Source organism: Bradysia coprophila, unplaced genomic scaffold (genome assembly GCF_014529535.1).
Source record: "Bradysia coprophila strain Holo2 unplaced genomic scaffold, BU_Bcop_v1 contig_732, whole genome shotgun sequence".
Classification (NCBI taxonomy): Eukaryota; Metazoa; Arthropoda; class Insecta; order Diptera; family Sciaridae; genus Bradysia; species Bradysia coprophila.
The window spans coordinates 2,290,480-2,307,996 of record NW_023503972.1 but is presented as its reverse complement, the minus strand read 5'-3'; the positions used below and the strand labels follow the sequence as shown (position 1 = coordinate 2,307,996).

Here is a 17,517-nt window from a genome sequence, read left to right as displayed (position 1 = left end):
GCTCACAGTACTTTATTCGCTGTAGCTTATTTTCATGTGAAGCAACTTCACTTTGGTAAAACTTTTAAGTAAATGTAGTACACACAAGCCGCGCAACATTTGCAGTTTCATGGCGAAATATACTAAAATAACAATAGCAGAACTCTGTCACACCAGACATTGGTGAAGCCACGAATTGGTCCTCGTTCTGCTGTGTGTATTGAACATAACGTTTTTCAGTTAGCTTCCAAACATCTATTTCCTATTTACGTTTAAAATTTTAATACTGATCGTACGAGTCTACAAATTTGCCTTGCCTGGAAACTGGTCTTGAAATCATTTATGCATTTTTTTGTAGCCGATTTTATGTTGAATACGGAAAGACAGCAGACTATCAAAATGTTATTGTCTGCACGAGAGTCAAAATTATAATCTCGCATAAAAACCTGGTAAATGAGTCTCAGCATCTGTTTAGCATACCAGTCGTTCGGACACCGCTCTACTGTCTACAGATAATCTTGCGAAAAATATGAATCGTCGATTAGTTTTTGCTTTTATTTTTTTCGGAACGTTCGAGGCTGTATTTTCGGTTGAAAAGAAATCTGAGTGTGTGATAAGAAAATCAGGTTGGTTTCTTTTTACTTTCAAGGACGTTCAAAAATGAACGCCAAATAAATTGATCGAGTCTGCTTTTTGACAATTGAAATTCAATTGTCAAAAGCCAGACTCGATCATTTTATTTTGCTTTTACCTTATACTATGACAATTATTAATATTAAATTTTAAAAATGCGAAATAACGGAAATTGCCCGACCTTTGTGTTACCAATAAAAATTTTGTTTTAAAATTTATAAAATGTGTGCACTAAACCATGCATTATAACAGTTTTTTTTAACCGTAAATCAACTCCTGCTCTCATTTATTATATATTACACACTTGTCACGAAGAAGTCGAGGCTTGCCGAGACTGATAGTGAGAAGTGTGTACTCTATTTTATCACATAAGCGAAAACGAGACAACAACATAGACCTGAAGTGTAATTTTTGAATTATTCTTCTAGGTAAGTTATTTTGACATCCGAACACCGCGCGTATGTGATAAAAAAAAGTTTACTAATATGGTGTAATATGGTGTCTACCGAGGGGGAAACCACTATTTTGTGATTAACATAGTTAATCAGTTAATCTGTTGATGAGAAACATAAGTTTTGTGAATCCAAACGGTTATTTGTAGTTTTGCGACGGTTCCACCGGACAAATACTGGCTAATCACCAATTCGTCATAATGTTAATCACTGGTTAATCATGTTAATCACATCAATAAAAAAGAGTGGTATCTAATTACATTACATACCGATCGTTTCCCGCAGCTCCAAGACTGAGTAAACGTTTACACTTCTTCAGCCAATTATGTCGCTTCTCGCTCTTCGCAACTAAATTTTTCCTCATTATCATTTTAGGAGCCTGTAGAGTATTAAACATCACAGAAGATTTTGATGAATTCATTCCCTTGGACGATTTTAAGGATAAATCCTATACCAAGAAATTAATACGCATGTCCACAATTATCGAAATTGATTACTACAGAAACAAACTCAACTACAACCATAACCAAACTGAGAAGCAAAAGGAATTGGATATTGCCGACAATCCGGTGGTCGAGATACTCTTTTCAGAAGATGATAATCCGAGATACAGCTATCGTTTGGGTAATCTCGTAAGAGGCGTGTGTGTCTGCGGGATTAAAAATATTTTCGTTTAAACAGTACTTGGCGCAAAATTGAATCGTTTGGCCTACATAGAAACAGTTGAAGTAAAACGTGTCATAAAATATAACAACTACTCGCCCGATTTACCATCCTGGCCATTCGCCATTAATGTCACGGTAGATATGCGCACCTCCAATACATGTAAGTAATGATAGTAACTAAATACATAAAGCTACTGTAGTTAACATTTCGACGACGTTTGGTAACCTGTGCGATTTGAAAAGCATTGAAGGGTACGCCAACGTAGCCTTCATTTCAGAGGGCTTGAATTTCCTATTTGCACACTTTGAAAGTGCTTGGAAAAGGTCACCAAAGTACGCTATTGAACCCAAAAAAACAATAGTTCCAAGCATAGCACTGACAAGCACCGAAACTGACCGGTGCTAGTTTCGGTGCTATAGACAGTGCGTTGTTCCAAGTATACTACCGCTTGTTTCACGATTATAGCTAGATTAAGTGAATCAAATTTTTTTGCGCTCAATAGCGTACTTTGATGAACTTTCCAAGCTTTTTCAAAATACTCAAATCACAAAGTTGTTTCTTGCCTAACACAATAGCAAGGTAAACAGCCTTAGGTTCGCTCACTGAACCTGGCGAGATTCATGAATTTGTAATGACATCAAGGTTTGATGCGAGGGGTGACTCACTTCTAGATTAAATGGATTTAATGGATTAAATGGAAAAAAAAATGGATTAAATGGATTAAATTGGAAAAAAGTTCATTTTACCAAATACTGTAAAAGTCTTAAAAATTGTTGATTTTGATCGAACCACGTACTACAACTCATACTACAATGTTAAAAAGCGAAAAAATTCACTTTTAGGAGTTTTTGGTGTAAAGTGGATTAAATGGATTAAATAAATTTAATACCATTTTTAACAAAAAAAAATCCTATACCTCACGAGTACTTAAACGAGCTGGGGATCGTGCAAATCTATTTTTCGCAATTACTTTACAAATTTTTCAGGTGGGTAGCCTAATTATTTCTGTAAAACTAAAAATTTTTTTGGATTAAATGGATTTAATGGATTAAATGGAAGTGCGTCACCCCTCGGTTTGATGACTTACTCTTCTGACTCAAAACTTTTTTGGGTTTTGGATTTTTTGAACTTTTTTAAAGCATACAAATCTTAGTCTTATAGCACATGAACGGATAGTTCTCATACTCAACAATTAGCTCATTGTGTCCATACAAGCCAATAATCTTCTATAAAACCTTAAATACTCTTTCTCTCTCTCTCTCTCTCTCTCTCTCTTATTTAGATACATCCGATTTGAAAGTGTACACAAGAAATGGTGATGGATTTGATCGGAAGGAACCGTTCCTGAACGGAAGCTCTCATTGGATTGAGGTATACGATACGAATCGTTGTCTTCATTTCAACTGTACGGTTTTTATTTCTCTGGAAGTAGGTCAACTATATGTCTATCAGAAACCGCAACAAAAATTTTAAGCTCGTTGGTTTCTATGGCTGTTCAACGAAATACGGTCCGAAGTGCGGAACTGAAGTGACACAGACTATTAAGGGTAATGAATAAGAAACGAACTGAAATTGATATTCCAACGAAATGGTTCACTTTCAGATTGCAGGGCAAAATTTTCCCCAGTTGGCAATGGATTTTTCCAGAATTTTGTGAATATGTCCAAATTTAATGTATTAGAGAAAAAGGAAAACAATTATGACCAAATATTCGGTGTATACAGACGACGCAACGACAACATGCACCTACTTTTCACGAGTAGAAAATTTGAAACGGGAGCGTATATTCGAATAAGTACGAGCCAAGCGAATTCAAGCACACGAAGAGGTTGATTGTCCAACATACTTTTCTTTTATAGCAATAGGCGATGATGAAATCTCTATGCGCATACGAATGTACAATCCGACTAGTGGGAGATATCATGACAAAAAAGTAGTTAGAAAAGGCTGGACTCGACGGGAACCGTCCGAGCCTAATTTTATCAGAGTCATATTGAGTTCAGGTAAAGTAATGAAAATTCAATCGATTTCAAACTGCTAAGGGATGATGAAAATACACTTTTGGAATCTACCATAAAACCACAATAAGGAGCTTAACTCATCTTCACCTAGCTTCGGGAACTCCCGACAAAAAATGTGCTTCCACTAAATACTAGATTGTTGATTTTGTCTCGCACTCTGTGCTATTACTGAAACTTTTGCACACTAAGTTTACCAAGAATGGCTGCTTAGTCGAAAGACGTGCATTATTTCGTTGTATGTAAACGGATTCATATGACGGTCTTTTTAAGCGGAGTTTCAACTTTAATTCCCTTCAAATACATCCCTATCGTTGTCATATCATTTTACTTGAATTTTCTCGACACATCTTGTACTACGCGCTCCACTTTAATAAAAATCATAAATTAAACGACAAACTTTTTCCAGTGACAAAGAATATATCAATTCACGACCACTCGGACACCAGCATCGGTCCTCTAATCCTGACAATGAAGTTATGCAACTATTTCGACTTTGGAGAGTCCATCAAATTCATGTCAGTCACATCTGATGGTTTTAAAACCGTTGATCTATACTACGACTGTTGTGTGCCGTCTGAATCAGAATATTGTCATGTGTATGAGAAAGACAATAATCGAACTAACAGTAGTTCTGCTGCAAAAACGGACAGCCATGAAAACATACCAGATTCGTCGACCAAACGATTAGATGAAGAATACACCACATTCGAACCGACTCAAACAGACGCAACTACGGTGCTGATCGAAAATAATTCATCCTCAAAAATGGAATCAGCCACCAGGAGCCTTGAAAACATATCAGATTCAACGACTATACGACTAGACGAGGAAACAGAGGCAACAACGATGCTGAACGAAAATATTTCATCAACAACCGAAGCGGACAATTTTTTCGATTCTTTTTTTAATTTTCTATCTGGAAGGAGGGGACACGACGAAGTTGAACTGAATGAAATGGAAACTTTCGAAACAGGCAAAACAAAGACAAACACATTTTTAGATACGAGCCAATTCGAAGGGACCGGAAGTACACAGTACGAATATGAAGATGGAACAAGCCCCGAGGATTATTGTCCACATGAATTGTCAGATGTCACATTAATGCGAGTCACAACAGAGGCAATGGACGAAGTTGACGACGATGAAGATGATGTAAAACCTCTCAGTTACACAGGTAATAACCGTGGTGGATTGAATTCTGCGTTGTTGGCCAGATTAATCGGTTGAAGGGATATTTTACTCTGTCTTGATGCCTATTTTCAAATATTAAAAGATGAGTTTTTAGCGGTAGAACGTATTTTAATCATCGTCTTCAATGCCCAGTGTATTGACAAGATTTTTGTGAACAACATTGCTGACATTTTTTCTTAATTCCTTTGCTCGATCATCGTCCACATCCACATCTTTCATCAAATTTTTAACGCAATCCATTTGGAAAACTACTTTTAAAATTCCAATAAACAAACACGATCCGACACCAGCCGCCGCCTTTTTAATCATATCCGAAAAATTTGAACCGTCCCCTTTCGATGATGAATTGGTTCCGGCTTTATCTGAACTCCGTTTCGTTGAGTTTTCCGATGATTTTTTTTCCTTGTAATCGCTGTTGTCCTCAATTTGTACATCACTCCACTTATCATAGATAAGGAATGAGTCTTGGAATACATGCAGCACATCATGTTTTGTCGTGTTGAACCGTTTCGAGACGTATGACCATATCATCGGATATTTATCGGTACCATTGTCGTCCTTACTTGTCTCAGGTACATTATACATATTGGGTATTGTTAGCTCCTGCTTCCTAGCGAAGAATAGCAGGTCCGTACAATCGTGATAAAAGTCGTATCTGACGAAGTCTTCGTACGCTTTAACCATGATCATATATTTGACGTTCACTGCTTCCAAAGTTGGCTGGTCCCTTTGGTTAATATACTCAAGAAACGGATATTGTTCGTATGGTTGCCTTAGACTAACAATACCATCTTGATGGGTGATAAAATAATAAATTTTCCTGAATGGTCTCAACTGGTGATGGCATTCGAAGGTTAAAGAACAATTATTTTGAACTTACCCCTGGTAATTGTTATGTTAACAATGAATGGTGAAGTGTATTCTCGTTTCAAGGTCGCTCCAGCTGGCAATGTCTTAAGGAATTGTGCTTGTTTGTTGGAATAATGTAAGATTGTCGGGCTTTCGGACAGGCCTGCAGAAAATAGTTTTCCAAATCGAGCTGTAAAATTGTGTAGCACATTTTGCTTACCGATTTCGTAGCGATTCTTTTTGGATACGTCACTTTGTGAGAATATAATTTTTGCCCTGAAAGTTGGGTTGCCGTCGTGATGAACTAAGATAATTTGATTAAATACAAAATCATCCGTTCGATTCGTCGAGCTGTCATAGTTTATCAAGTGAGCCGTTTCCTTACTAGCTGTTCTAGCAGAGTATTTGGAGCATCCTGTTCATCCATTTCTGTTATGATCAAAGGTAACTGAATAAATTCCGTAAAACTCACCGCTGATACGGGTGTATATCCACGGAGTACATGCCTCACAACACTCGTAATGAGCATAAATGGGTGACGAATGCCTAAATTTAACGAAATATTCGTAATTTGATAAATTCCAATTTGAGCTCGAACTGAAACTGAACGACATGAATGGGTATGAGGCGCCGGTTCGCGCTTCATACACCGATATGTCTGTATTTGAATGGAAATTAGTTAGTTTTGAAATCAGATTTTCAAAAGAACAAATTTTTCTTACTGCCTCCTGTTATGGAAATGTTCACGTAGTAAGGGATCGTGGGCAATATTGGAATCGAGTGTTGGGTAGCGTTACCGATTTTGGTTTCATTTTCAAACACCTCCAGCTGAGCCATTGTATTTTTGTTAATGCCCAAGGCTATCAAATAGTTTTGAAAAATGGAATTAATTAATTTTCACTTCATCACAAAGGCCTATTCGATGATTGTGGGTCGTTGGAGTGCAATGAATTAAAATTAGGTGAATCAATTTTAAAAACTTAATCCAAAAGACAAGTATAGTGTCCAATAACCGGAGTTGCCTGATCATTGTTCCGGAAAAAAAGATTTTTTTATTTTATGGTTATGGTTTATGGTTATGGTTACGGTTTATGGTTACGGTTTATGGTTACGGTTTATGGTTACGATTATTTTTGGATAAGAATTAAAATTTTAAAAATCTGTTTAGTTCATTACAATTCATTACAGTTCAATCGAACAATACAGTCAATTGGTCTAAGCAAAGCACCTAGCAGGGTAATAGAAAAAAATAAAGTAGTACTTTAATCGAAGCATGCGAATATTTCCATACCTTTTTTTCATAATGTCATTGCCAAATTACCATTAAGGCTGCTAATGGCATTATTGGTATCAAAAAACTACTCTATATTTGACGTGTAAAAACCTCTATTACCCTGCTAGGTGCTTTGGTCTAAGCCAATCGATCGTTGAGTTAGACACTCACTGATATTAAATAACAAATCAGGCACATCTTCATCATCATCATCACTTTCTCCCCATTTGTCCTTTTCGGCTTTCATGTTCGGATTCGTATTCGAAATAATAAGCGAAACTTGGTCCAATGTGAAAATGGCAAATAAATAATCTTTAGATTTTGATAGTTTGAAAAAATCAGATTCATTTCTCGCAGTTTCATTCAGTTCAGTGTAATCAGCACCGCATCCATTAAGAAATAATTTCGCATGTGGTGACGCGTGAAGACGTTTTATTATTCGATTGTCATCTGCTTGGTATTTTTTTGTAAATTCATCTCGGCATGAAACAACAAATACCACCGACAACAAAATAGTGCACTGATTTAGCAACATTGTTTATACTTTGCAAAAACAATATAGTGGACACACAAGATCCGAGTTACGACTAACATCGATTAACTCGATACGCGACGGTGATAATATAAAGGAGAATCGTTGGAAATGTTAAAATACAAGTTTGGGAGGTTCAAGGTCGAATTGCGAATATCGGAAATTAAAATTATGGACGACTATCGTCTCTTCGAGATTTAGATACATAAGTGTTGTTTGCGAGCGAATGCATACACAGGTGTTTAAGTTTATATACATATATTGTTGGCTGTTTATGTTTTACGTAATGAATCTTTTCTGCTTTCATCAAATAATACCAACGGTTCTGTCCTTCAACTTCAATGTAATCTGCACGCAATTCAATTATTTGTAAATAAGTTATTACTGATACAGTTAAACGGAATTTTGACGAGCGCAAGAATATAACCACAGGAAGAGATTGTTATAAAAACCACACTCGTAGCCTGGGAGCTAGAAAATCTGTCTATTTTGGATAAGTTCTGGTTCACTAAAATTAGACAGATTTTGGATAAATTTTGGTGTGCCAAATTTAGTTCACTAAAAATGGACAGTTTTTCGAAAATCTCTATCTATTTGTTGTACGTAACCGAATCAACAGCAGCACGAAGGCTTCAGACAAAAGTTATCCTTTCTTTCCATAACTGATGCGTTTATGGGACAAAATCAACTGGTTCAATGCTATGAATAAATCCATGAGTTTGTGTGGCATAAATGAACATAAGGGAAATCACAGACAGCAAATTAAATCGGGGAACACTTTCACGGTGTTCTATCGTAACGTATGCACCTCTGTTAACAATGTGCTCCATTGGAAAACCGACTCGCAATAGAATTGAGTGTTAATCATTATATAGGTATTAGCAAGGCAGCTGACTTGGTATTAACCACGAAAATCATCAAAACGAACAGTTTTCTGCTTACCTGACTAAGCTATTGGAGGTAATAATTTGCAGGTTGCAAATGAAATTAACAATTTCCTTGCTCAGAAAATTGATTTCGTCAATGCAAATGTGCTTGCAGGAAAAACTATAAATAATGTCCAAGAAAGTTGATCAAAAATTAACGGTAATTTTCGAATACCTCGACTTAACCAATATGAACATTTTCTGTATTCAAATTGATCAATTTTCCAATTAAACTTTTGCAAGAATTATATTTGTTAGTGGGGTGGAGATATGTAATTTACCGAGTAAATAATTGAATGACGTCCGCCAGTATACACTAATAAAAGTTCAGGCTTGAATGATTCGAAAAATTGAATGAATTGAAGTGGGTGAGGTGAGGAATGCTAATAGTATTTTACATGACTGGGGATAAAACGATGAAAAGTAGAGTTTTCGTGAGAATATTGTTGATCCGAGGCGAAGCCTAGGTCAATAAACACACGAAAACGAGACTTTTCATTTTTATCCCGAGTTATGTAATGGATTTTACATGCTGAGAGCGTCGAAAGAAGTGCTTAAAACGGTGTTAAGGAATCTCGCGCCGCTTCATTCACAATAATTCACAAAGTGACATCTTCCTTATACAAAATATGTCAAAATGTGAATTATTTTGAATGACGCGGCGCGAGATTCCTAGCAACCGCTTAAAACATGAAAAGTACGGTTTTCGACGCATGTAGCATGTAAATGATTTTGGTGGGTCTTGTTTTTAAAGAGCTTTTGGGGGCTTTCAGCTTATTTTGTATTCCATTTTTCCAATGAAATCCAAAAGAATATCAAAACTGTCGAAAGCTCTCCAAAGCACACAAACGGTGCGATACGGTATTTCGGCTCAACATGACAGTTCCCTCACCTTCTACTAGCACGTTATAATTTCTTTGCTATTAACCATCACAATACAGAATAAACAATACAGCCATGCAGATCGTCAAACCCGTAAACTCAACTAAGAGCAGAGGTCTATTTTCTAGAAAAAGTTTCCTAAAATTTTATAAAACTTCTTCGGTTTGCTCCGAAAATGTTTCTCCTCTAGAGGTGTAAATTCATAGAAATCTAGAAATTGAGAAGGTAACAATAATTGAAGTGCGTTGTAGATGACGTTTTTTGTACCAAAGTGGAAAAATAGTAGATTTCCCAGCTCTTTTCGTACATATGTTTCTAATCCGAGCGGAGTGCTATCGCTAATTAAATAATCTTTCTACAAAAGCAAACTGCCTTCTTGATAAGATTAATCTGATAAAGATTCAAATTTAACCTAAGATTTCCATCTGTGTACATAAACAACTGACGTTCTCTCTTCAACACCATTAACTCTAAGACAAAACACGTATAAAAGTTGGAAGAATGCATTTGCATTCCATTAGTATTCACACCAGCTGCCAGAATGCACTCGGTTAATATTCACAAAGTCATAAGTCGATTGATTTCCGTCCTTTATCGGATTGGATTTTGGCACCATGGTGACAAGATTACTCGTACTAAGCTCGGGATGCAGACATTCTATTCCGTCTATTATTCTTTTTTCACTTACACATTGGCCCTTGGTGCATTTAAAAGTGAAAATGTAAGCGAATCCATATTCGCAGCAGAAGTATCAATTGCAGTGGGAGTTTTGGTCGTGAAATTGTGGGTTTTGATGAGGAACCAGAAGCAAATTTTGAATTTGCTAGATCGGATCTGTGTCTTTTCGATTCAATATGGCGATGACTTCAGATTTTTCAATCAAAAATTGGGAAAATTTATGACCTTTGCGACTGCATTTTTATGTGCTTCTACCATGGCATGTGTCATAGAAGTTATCGTTTTTCCGATTATTTATAGAAATGAGAGAACTCTAATTTACGACATTGAATTTCCACTGTTCGATTGGAGAAAAAACAAAATCGTGTACTGGATTGCCTATATTTTCCTTGGTACTGAACTTTTCATCACATTGATTGTTCTCGTATTTTCCGTTATGGTGTGGTACATTATACTTGTATGTTCGTTAAGATATCAAGTTCTAGCAAGAGAGATCAGAAAAATGGGCTCGACAATGGAAGAAAATGGAAGTTTAAAATTCTCGAAAATGGAAAAGTGCGACCATTTTGTCCTGGAGTTGGAAAAATCGATCCATGATCACATAAACTTGAGGAGGTATCAATCATTATGTTAATTATAGATCGAACAAAATGCTGTAAAATTGCATTGCACGAAATCAAATTCATGTTATTTCGCGAAAAACTTTTCACAAAATAATCACTTTTCCACCTCAGCTGAAACTTGGGGGTATTTGCTGTGAAAAAGGTTATGTTGACATCGGGAAAAAAGTAGGAAATTTATTTTTCTCGGGTTACTCGCTACACTCTGGTTACAAAAAACACCATCGAAATAAATTTCCAACTTTTTCCCAACGGTGAACAGATAACTAATTTCATGCGTGCGGTGTGATTAACCATATTTTCTTGTGGCGTGAAGGACATGAGAAAAATACTTTTGGTTGAAAATTGGTGTTTCACAACGCCCCGGGAAAAATTGGTTGAAATTTAATTTTCTCGGGTTAACTAGGTCACTAGGTTAACAAGCTTCTGTTTTATATAATGTATGTGGCGTGTGAATTACTGAACTAAACCAGGTATGGGCGCTTCATTTGACTAGCGACCTGAACAATCTAGTAGTTTTTGTGTTTTGCGAATACAATGGGTTGTGATTTTCGCCATTTTAAGAAGAAGGAGAATGACGTTTCAGGTCTATGACGCTCAGTAAATACACAATTTGTGAAACTATTTATGTTTCAGACATGTAGTATCCGTTGAACAAATTGGTCTATTGAGTCTATATCTCAATTTCAATAGATCATTGAAGTGAAAAATCAAAAAGAAAATGTTGACATTGGCGCTGGTTTTGACGGTCAAACCATGAACTTTTATCACAACCCATTTTTATTAGTGCATTAGGTCCCTTATTTGATGTTTAAAAAATGAACCGCTACTGCCTGGTTTATTTTACTCTGCCGTGACAAAATGGAATTATTGATAGTTATTATGTCTGATTTCTACTTTATCAGCATTTTCTCTTCCGTCCGTGGAGGGAAAATACTTTTTCCTAACTAATGTTGAAATATCGCGACTTTATCGCTCAGTTCCCACGTCATTGAGGAAAAACGTTGTTCTTAACTTATGCTGAAAGCACGACAGTCGACAGTGTAAAGTTAACCAGGCAGGAGCGCTAGTTTGACTAGGGACCTGAATAATCTAGTAGCCCTTGATATTTTGCGAATAAAATTTTTCACTTTATGTCAGTGTTCATTTGAGTTCATTTTCATCCCATGTATTAGGTCCCTTATTTGACGTTTCGAAAATGAGCCGCTCCTGCCTGGTTTATTTTACTCTGCCGTGCTGAAAGGCTTTTTTTTAGCAAATTAGGTTCCAGCTCTAGCCGGAGACGAGCATTTTAGCATGCGTTAGAAAAATAACTATTTCAGGCACACGATGTACATCAGGGACTACTTTTTGGAAACTAATTTCTTAGTTTCTTGAAATTTCTTGAATTTCTCGAAGTTTCTCGAATTTCTTGGATTTTCGGGAATTTCTTGAAATTTCTCGAACTCGAGAAATTCAAGAAACTTTGAGAAATTCAAGAAATATTTCTCGAAATTTCTTGAATTTCTCAAAGTTTCTTGAATTTCTCAAAGTTTCTTGAATTTCTCGATTTTCTCTAACAGTTTCTAAAAAGTAGGCCCTGATGTACATTGTCACAGTAGACCTAGTATTATGCAAATAACTATAACATAAATACATCATTTTCAAATAAAATTTCTATTTTGAAGACTCATCGAAAAACTGGCATCACTGACATCGAATTTATTTCTTATTCAATTTGCGACCAGTGGCCTCTGCATCTGTGGCTCAATTTATGGCTTGGCATTTGTATAAATCAATTCCGTTGCATGAGCCTATTTTTGAGACTGCACTAAAACAAATTCGACACAGTTGACGAATTTTCTTAAATGCAGACCCAAAAATAGACCAATGTTTTTTTTTGTGCCGGGCTTAGTATGTTCCATTCCATTTTCAGGATACAACCAACAATTTTGCGAAAACTATGGTCCATGTCTACACAATGTTTTACCACATTTCCGAATTGTTCATGATTACGTACTTGGGTAACGAGATTTTGGTATCTAGCGACCGTCTCACTTACAGCTTGTTTGAATCCAATTGGGTCGAGCAGCCGCAATCGACCAAGACGTGCATGCTTATTTTTGCCGAATATTCGAAGGAACCGCATCAATTGCTGGTCGCTAAATTGTATCCACTAACCTTGGAAACGTTTAGAAGGGTAAGCGGGGCGTTCGATCCGTCGGTTTCATCTAACATTTCCATTACAGATTTTAAAGTCAGCTTACAGCCTATTCAACATTTTGAAAAGCACTAACAATTAATATTTGGAGCAAGAAAAGAGGTTTTGAGCCAACTTCGTACTCCACTCAAGATAATTTACTTTTTGTGCTCACTATACTCGTGAAATACGACAGTCTTGGAACAATATTTTTATACATTAGGAATCCTTACTTTCTCTTCTTTTCATCCTTTATACTCTCAAATTGAATGTCCAAATTAATTCCCCTTGACATACAGTCAAAGGCAGTCAATTTTCAGCATAAATTAGCTTCAGCTGTTTTTCAGCTGATCCATATAAACAATCACAACCGTTTATACGTCTTTATAAGGTTTTATCACTATCATGCGCGTGCGTGTAGCAACTTCAACCGTATGAACAATGAAAACCAGTTTTGATTGTATGCGTGGATCAGCTGAAAAACAGCTGAAGCAAATTTATCCTGAAAATTGACTGCCTTTGACTGTAAGAACTATTACGAAAAAATACGAATCTTACTGTGGATTTACATAGCAACGTAAAAGTGACAGACGCAAAAATTTTCTCATACGGCAACTCGAAATTTCATTCATAATTTTAATTTTATGAATGAAATTTCGGGTTGCAGTATTTAAAAAACATTGCATCTGTCACTTTTACGTTGCTATGTAAATCCACGGTTACACCATCTAATTAAATACAATCTATATCTATAGAATTAAATACAATACAAAAATTTCACCAAATATGAATTAGTTTATAGTGATTTTGTGGTATGTGTCACCTGCGTAACCTAACGGTATGGTTTCCACTCACCAAAAAGTACTCCATGAGAGAGCTGTCAAGTAAACAAAGCAAAAATTGTGTCTCAAACTGAGTACTTTTTTGCTAAGTGGAAATCAAGCCTAATTCTGAATTTACAGTTGAATTGACACGCAGTAGTAGTTTTTGGCAAAATATGTCAAAATGTAATAGATCGTATTCTACTTTCCATAGTTCCGTTCAGTATAGGTTTGTTTAAATGGTTTCAATGTCATTACGAAAAGTCAAATTTCATACACAGAAGGCAACCTAACCTCAACTTTCAGGCTGACGAAAATTTTAACGAAAAATTTACAAAGAAATTTGTTGACGTTTAGGTTATGTTCATATATGTGGATGAAATCGTCGTCCTTCGTGCTGTCAAAATTCGGGTTTAGTTATTTGGAACAATTTATTTTGAATAAAGAATGATTAGGAACACTCCTAGAGAACAATGCCTTTCGGGTGATCGTTGGTCTACAGTTAGGTTTGGACATATGCACGCCACACGTTTGCAAATGCGGATCAATGGTGGACAGGAAGGCCCGTCATGGTCTTAAGTGTCGTAAGAGTGCAGGAAGGCATGCAAGACATTCGGAGCTCAACACAATTATCAAAAGGGCGTTAGTGTCAGCCGATGTATGTACCAGCAAAATTAGAACCAGTTGGCCTGTCTCGATCCGATGGCAAACGAGTAGACCCCCTGATACCATGGTCATGAGTGTACTAATTTAATTCAAATTGTTCGTGTAAATTCACCCAAAATTTGTAAAATTAGATGATATTAAGGCTGATTGTAACACAAGAAACTCACCAATCGTGATGTAGTGAAGGAATAATAAAGTATTTAACACACCTCTTTTAAATTTGATGCGCCCTTCACTTCAATCAACATTTTGGTGGAGCTGTTCAATTTTTTACTGTATCCAGTAAAACAATGATCTAGTACTACCTGCAAATAAAATTCATTTTTGACAGCGGTTGTCATGAAACTGTGCATGTCATAGGGTTATGTGTGACAAAACGTGTGTTCGAAAGTCAAAACATTTTTTTTGGACTGCTTCCCGGACATCGTGTATACAAAAGTAAATAATGTCTGAATCGGAAAGTGAAAACAATTCAGATCAAAACGAAATTGAATCATCCGGCGAAGACGAGGCATCAGACGTCGATGACACATTAAATCCCGTCAAAACCGAAGAGGAATCGGTTTCGTGGAAAGATTTGGTAAGAATGGGCGCTTGATTTGATGTCCGAACGAATCTCATCTGTTTTTCATTCCACATGCAGGGTCTAATAGACACGCTGTGCGAAGCATGCCTTGAATTGAAATGGAAAGTTCCCAGCAAAATCCAACGTGAAGCGATACCAGTTGCACTCAAAGGGAATGATATCATCGGTTTGGCTGAAACGGGATCTGGAAAAACGGGCGCATTCGCTCTGCCTATTCTACAAGCTCTGCTCGAAAGTCCGCAACGTTATTTTGCATTGATCTTGACACCAACACGAGAACTTGCCTTCCAAATTTCCGAACAGTTCGAGGCTCTGGGTACGTTTTTTGTCCAAAGGAAGATGCGGCACTGTGAACCTAACGTTTCTCTTTGTAGGAATATCGATTGGTGTAAAATGTACGGTCATTGTTGGTGGAATGGATATGGTGTCTCAAGCTCTGCAGCTCGCCAAAAAACCGCATATTTTGATCGCCACTCCCGGCCGCTTAGTTGATCATTTAGAGAATACCAAAGGCTTCAATCTCAAAGCCATCAAATATCTCGTTATGGACGAAGCGGATCGAATTTTGAACATGGACTTCGAAGTTGAATTGGACAAGATATTGCGAGTGATACCACGTGACCGTCGTACGTTTCTGTTCAGTGCCACAATGACGAAAAAAGTACGAAAACTTCAACGGGCCTCGCTCAAAGAACCGGTGAAAGTGGAAGTGTCGAATCGCTTCCAAACTGTCGACAAACTGCAGCAGTACTACGTCTTCATACCGGTCAAATTCAAGGACGTTTATCTGGTGCACATTCTGAACGAATTGGCCGGCAACAGTTTTATGATTTTCTGCAGTACGTGCAACAACACCGTTCGAACAGCATTGATGCTGCGAGCTCTGGGAATGGCTGCTGTTCCGCTGCACGGTCAGATGTCGCAGAATAAACGTTTGGCTGCACTGAATAAATTCAAATCGAAAACTCGATCCATTCTCATATCAACGGATGTGGCGTCACGTGGTCTCGACATTCCACACGTTGATGTTGTGCTAAATTTCGACATTCCCATGCACAGCAAAGACTACATCCATCGTGTCGGTCGAACAGCCCGTGCAGGTCGATCCGGTAAGGCTGTCACATTTGTCACTCAGTACGATGTCGAATTGTATCAGCGCATTGAACATTTGCTGGGTAAACAGTTGCCGAAATTCGAGTGCGAAGAGGACGAGGTGATGGCATTGCAGGAGCGTGTGAACGAAGCACAACGAACGGCCAAGTTGGAGCAGAAAGACATTGAAGATCGCAAGGGAATGAAGAGGAAGGGTGGTGGTGGAGATGAATTCGATGACACCGAACAATTTACAGGAGCACGAAAACGTATGAAGGGACCGCAAAAGGGCGGTGGTAATTTTAAGAAAGGTGGCAAGAAGGGTGGATTCAAGAAACGTTAATAAAGTTCTGTTTGTTTACAAGCTCGGTCGTCTTTGTTGAAGAAAACGATGTTGGAGGTTGGAGTTGATTGAATCGACGTAGGTGTTCGCGCGAGTCGTCTGAAATTTGGATTGTTGTATGGAAAGATGTTTCAGCCTGTTTGTATCGCAATCGGATAACCGAAATGGATGTAAATAATTATCCGATGCAAAAACGGGCGAGGGCTTCGATTTGTCCTCGAAAAAAGGTGCTCTAAGGTAAGATAAAACACGTCCTCACTAGTCTCATCGGTCCAACAATTGCGTGCAGTCGCTGATACAGTGCCAAATAACTGAGATTGAGTACTTACCGATCAATCTTCAATTGACTAAAGAGCTGTGCCAACTCTGTCGTTCATATTTTCTTGAGGTATTTTGACACCGTTCAATACACATTCGCTTATAAGTCTTTTCACTTCTTTATTTGTTCGTCCACCAACAACATTTTATCATTTTATGATTGAATAGTGGGAGTTTCACCTTCTCCCCCACTCATCATACACTGAATGGATTTTAATGAACCTTTTTTTCCTTACTTGTATTGTAATTGCAGACATTTTCCGTTTTATTATGCGGTAGGAGAGGATCTTCCGCAGATATTTACAAAAACACCTTCCAAAATGATCCGATCTCCGCAACCATTTGACCGATTATTCACACATTTGACATTAGGTTTACCATTTAGTGTACCCTTAAAAGAAAGTCGGACTGTATCATGTATCGGAATATTATCAGAATTTGTTCAAGTTAACCCATTCACAAATAAAATAACGAATTTAGTGCCTGAGCTCAAAAGAAACGATTGAATGAAACGAATCTTGAAACAAAATTTAGACTTCGAAATGTTCTGTTCCGTCGTAACAGCAAACTATAAGCCATTGGAAGAAGGGAAAACCTAATGATTCCATGTGAGAATGAATCTCTTATGAAAAGAAGTAAAATCTGATTCCCTATAACTGCTTCCGTATGGACGATTGCCAATCAAATGATACGTTCTGAATCGAAAACCATTCAAGTTGAATCATATTATGAATGAATTTAAAAAAATGTTCAATGGAGCAAAAGGTAGTCAAAACCTGCTTCGAAGCGATTTTTGAAATTATTTCTGAT

At 37.1% G+C, this 17,517-nt stretch overlaps 4 protein-coding genes across 5 annotated transcripts; 3 read left to right on the top strand and 1 right to left on the bottom strand.

Moving 5' to 3' along the window:
* Positions 1-465: 465 nt before the first annotated feature.
* On the top strand, positions 466-5,006 carry LOC119084000. The gene is made up of 8 exons (XM_037193812.1): positions 466-605; positions 1,440-1,688; positions 1,746-1,889; positions 3,013-3,101; positions 3,163-3,277; positions 3,334-3,525; positions 3,590-3,733; positions 4,158-5,006. The coding sequence occupies exons 1-8, from the start codon at positions 509-511 to the stop codon at positions 4,976-4,978; spliced, it is 1,851 nt and encodes a 616-aa protein (XP_037049707.1). The 5' UTR covers positions 466-508; the 3' UTR covers positions 4,979-5,006.
* Positions 5,007-5,033: 27 nt separating this feature from the next.
* On the bottom strand, positions 5,034-7,656 carry LOC119084001. The gene is made up of 6 exons (XM_037193813.1): positions 7,236-7,656; positions 6,514-6,651; positions 6,264-6,449; positions 6,012-6,206; positions 5,823-5,954; positions 5,034-5,733 (listed from the first exon to the last, which is right to left on the bottom strand). The coding sequence occupies exons 1-6, from the start codon at positions 7,597-7,599 to the stop codon at positions 5,051-5,053; spliced, it is 1,698 nt and encodes a 565-aa protein (XP_037049708.1). The 5' UTR covers positions 7,600-7,656; the 3' UTR covers positions 5,034-5,050.
* Positions 7,657-9,847: 2,191 nt separating this feature from the next.
* On the top strand, positions 9,848-13,244 carry LOC119084004 (odorant receptor 33b-like). Of its 2 annotated transcripts, XM_037193817.1 has the most exons (4): positions 9,848-10,697; positions 12,370-12,469; positions 12,618-12,881; positions 12,931-13,244. In XM_037193817.1, the coding sequence occupies exons 1-4, from the start codon at positions 9,946-9,948 to the stop codon at positions 12,982-12,984; spliced, it is 1,170 nt and encodes a 389-aa protein (XP_037049712.1). In that variant the 5' UTR covers positions 9,848-9,945; the 3' UTR covers positions 12,985-13,244. The 2 variants fall into 2 exon arrangements, with proteins under 2 accessions (XP_037049712.1, XP_037049711.1); XM_037193816.1 differs by having other exon boundaries at positions 12,618-13,244.
* A 1,437-nt stretch (positions 13,245-14,681) lies between these two features.
* On the top strand, positions 14,682-16,411 carry LOC119084003 (probable ATP-dependent RNA helicase DDX47). Its single transcript, XM_037193815.1, has 3 exons — positions 14,682-14,948; positions 15,012-15,270; positions 15,329-16,411. The coding sequence occupies exons 1-3, from the start codon at positions 14,814-14,816 to the stop codon at positions 16,387-16,389; spliced, it is 1,455 nt and encodes a 484-aa protein (XP_037049710.1). The 5' UTR covers positions 14,682-14,813; the 3' UTR covers positions 16,390-16,411.
* The last annotated feature ends 1,106 nt before the right edge of the window (positions 16,412-17,517 follow it).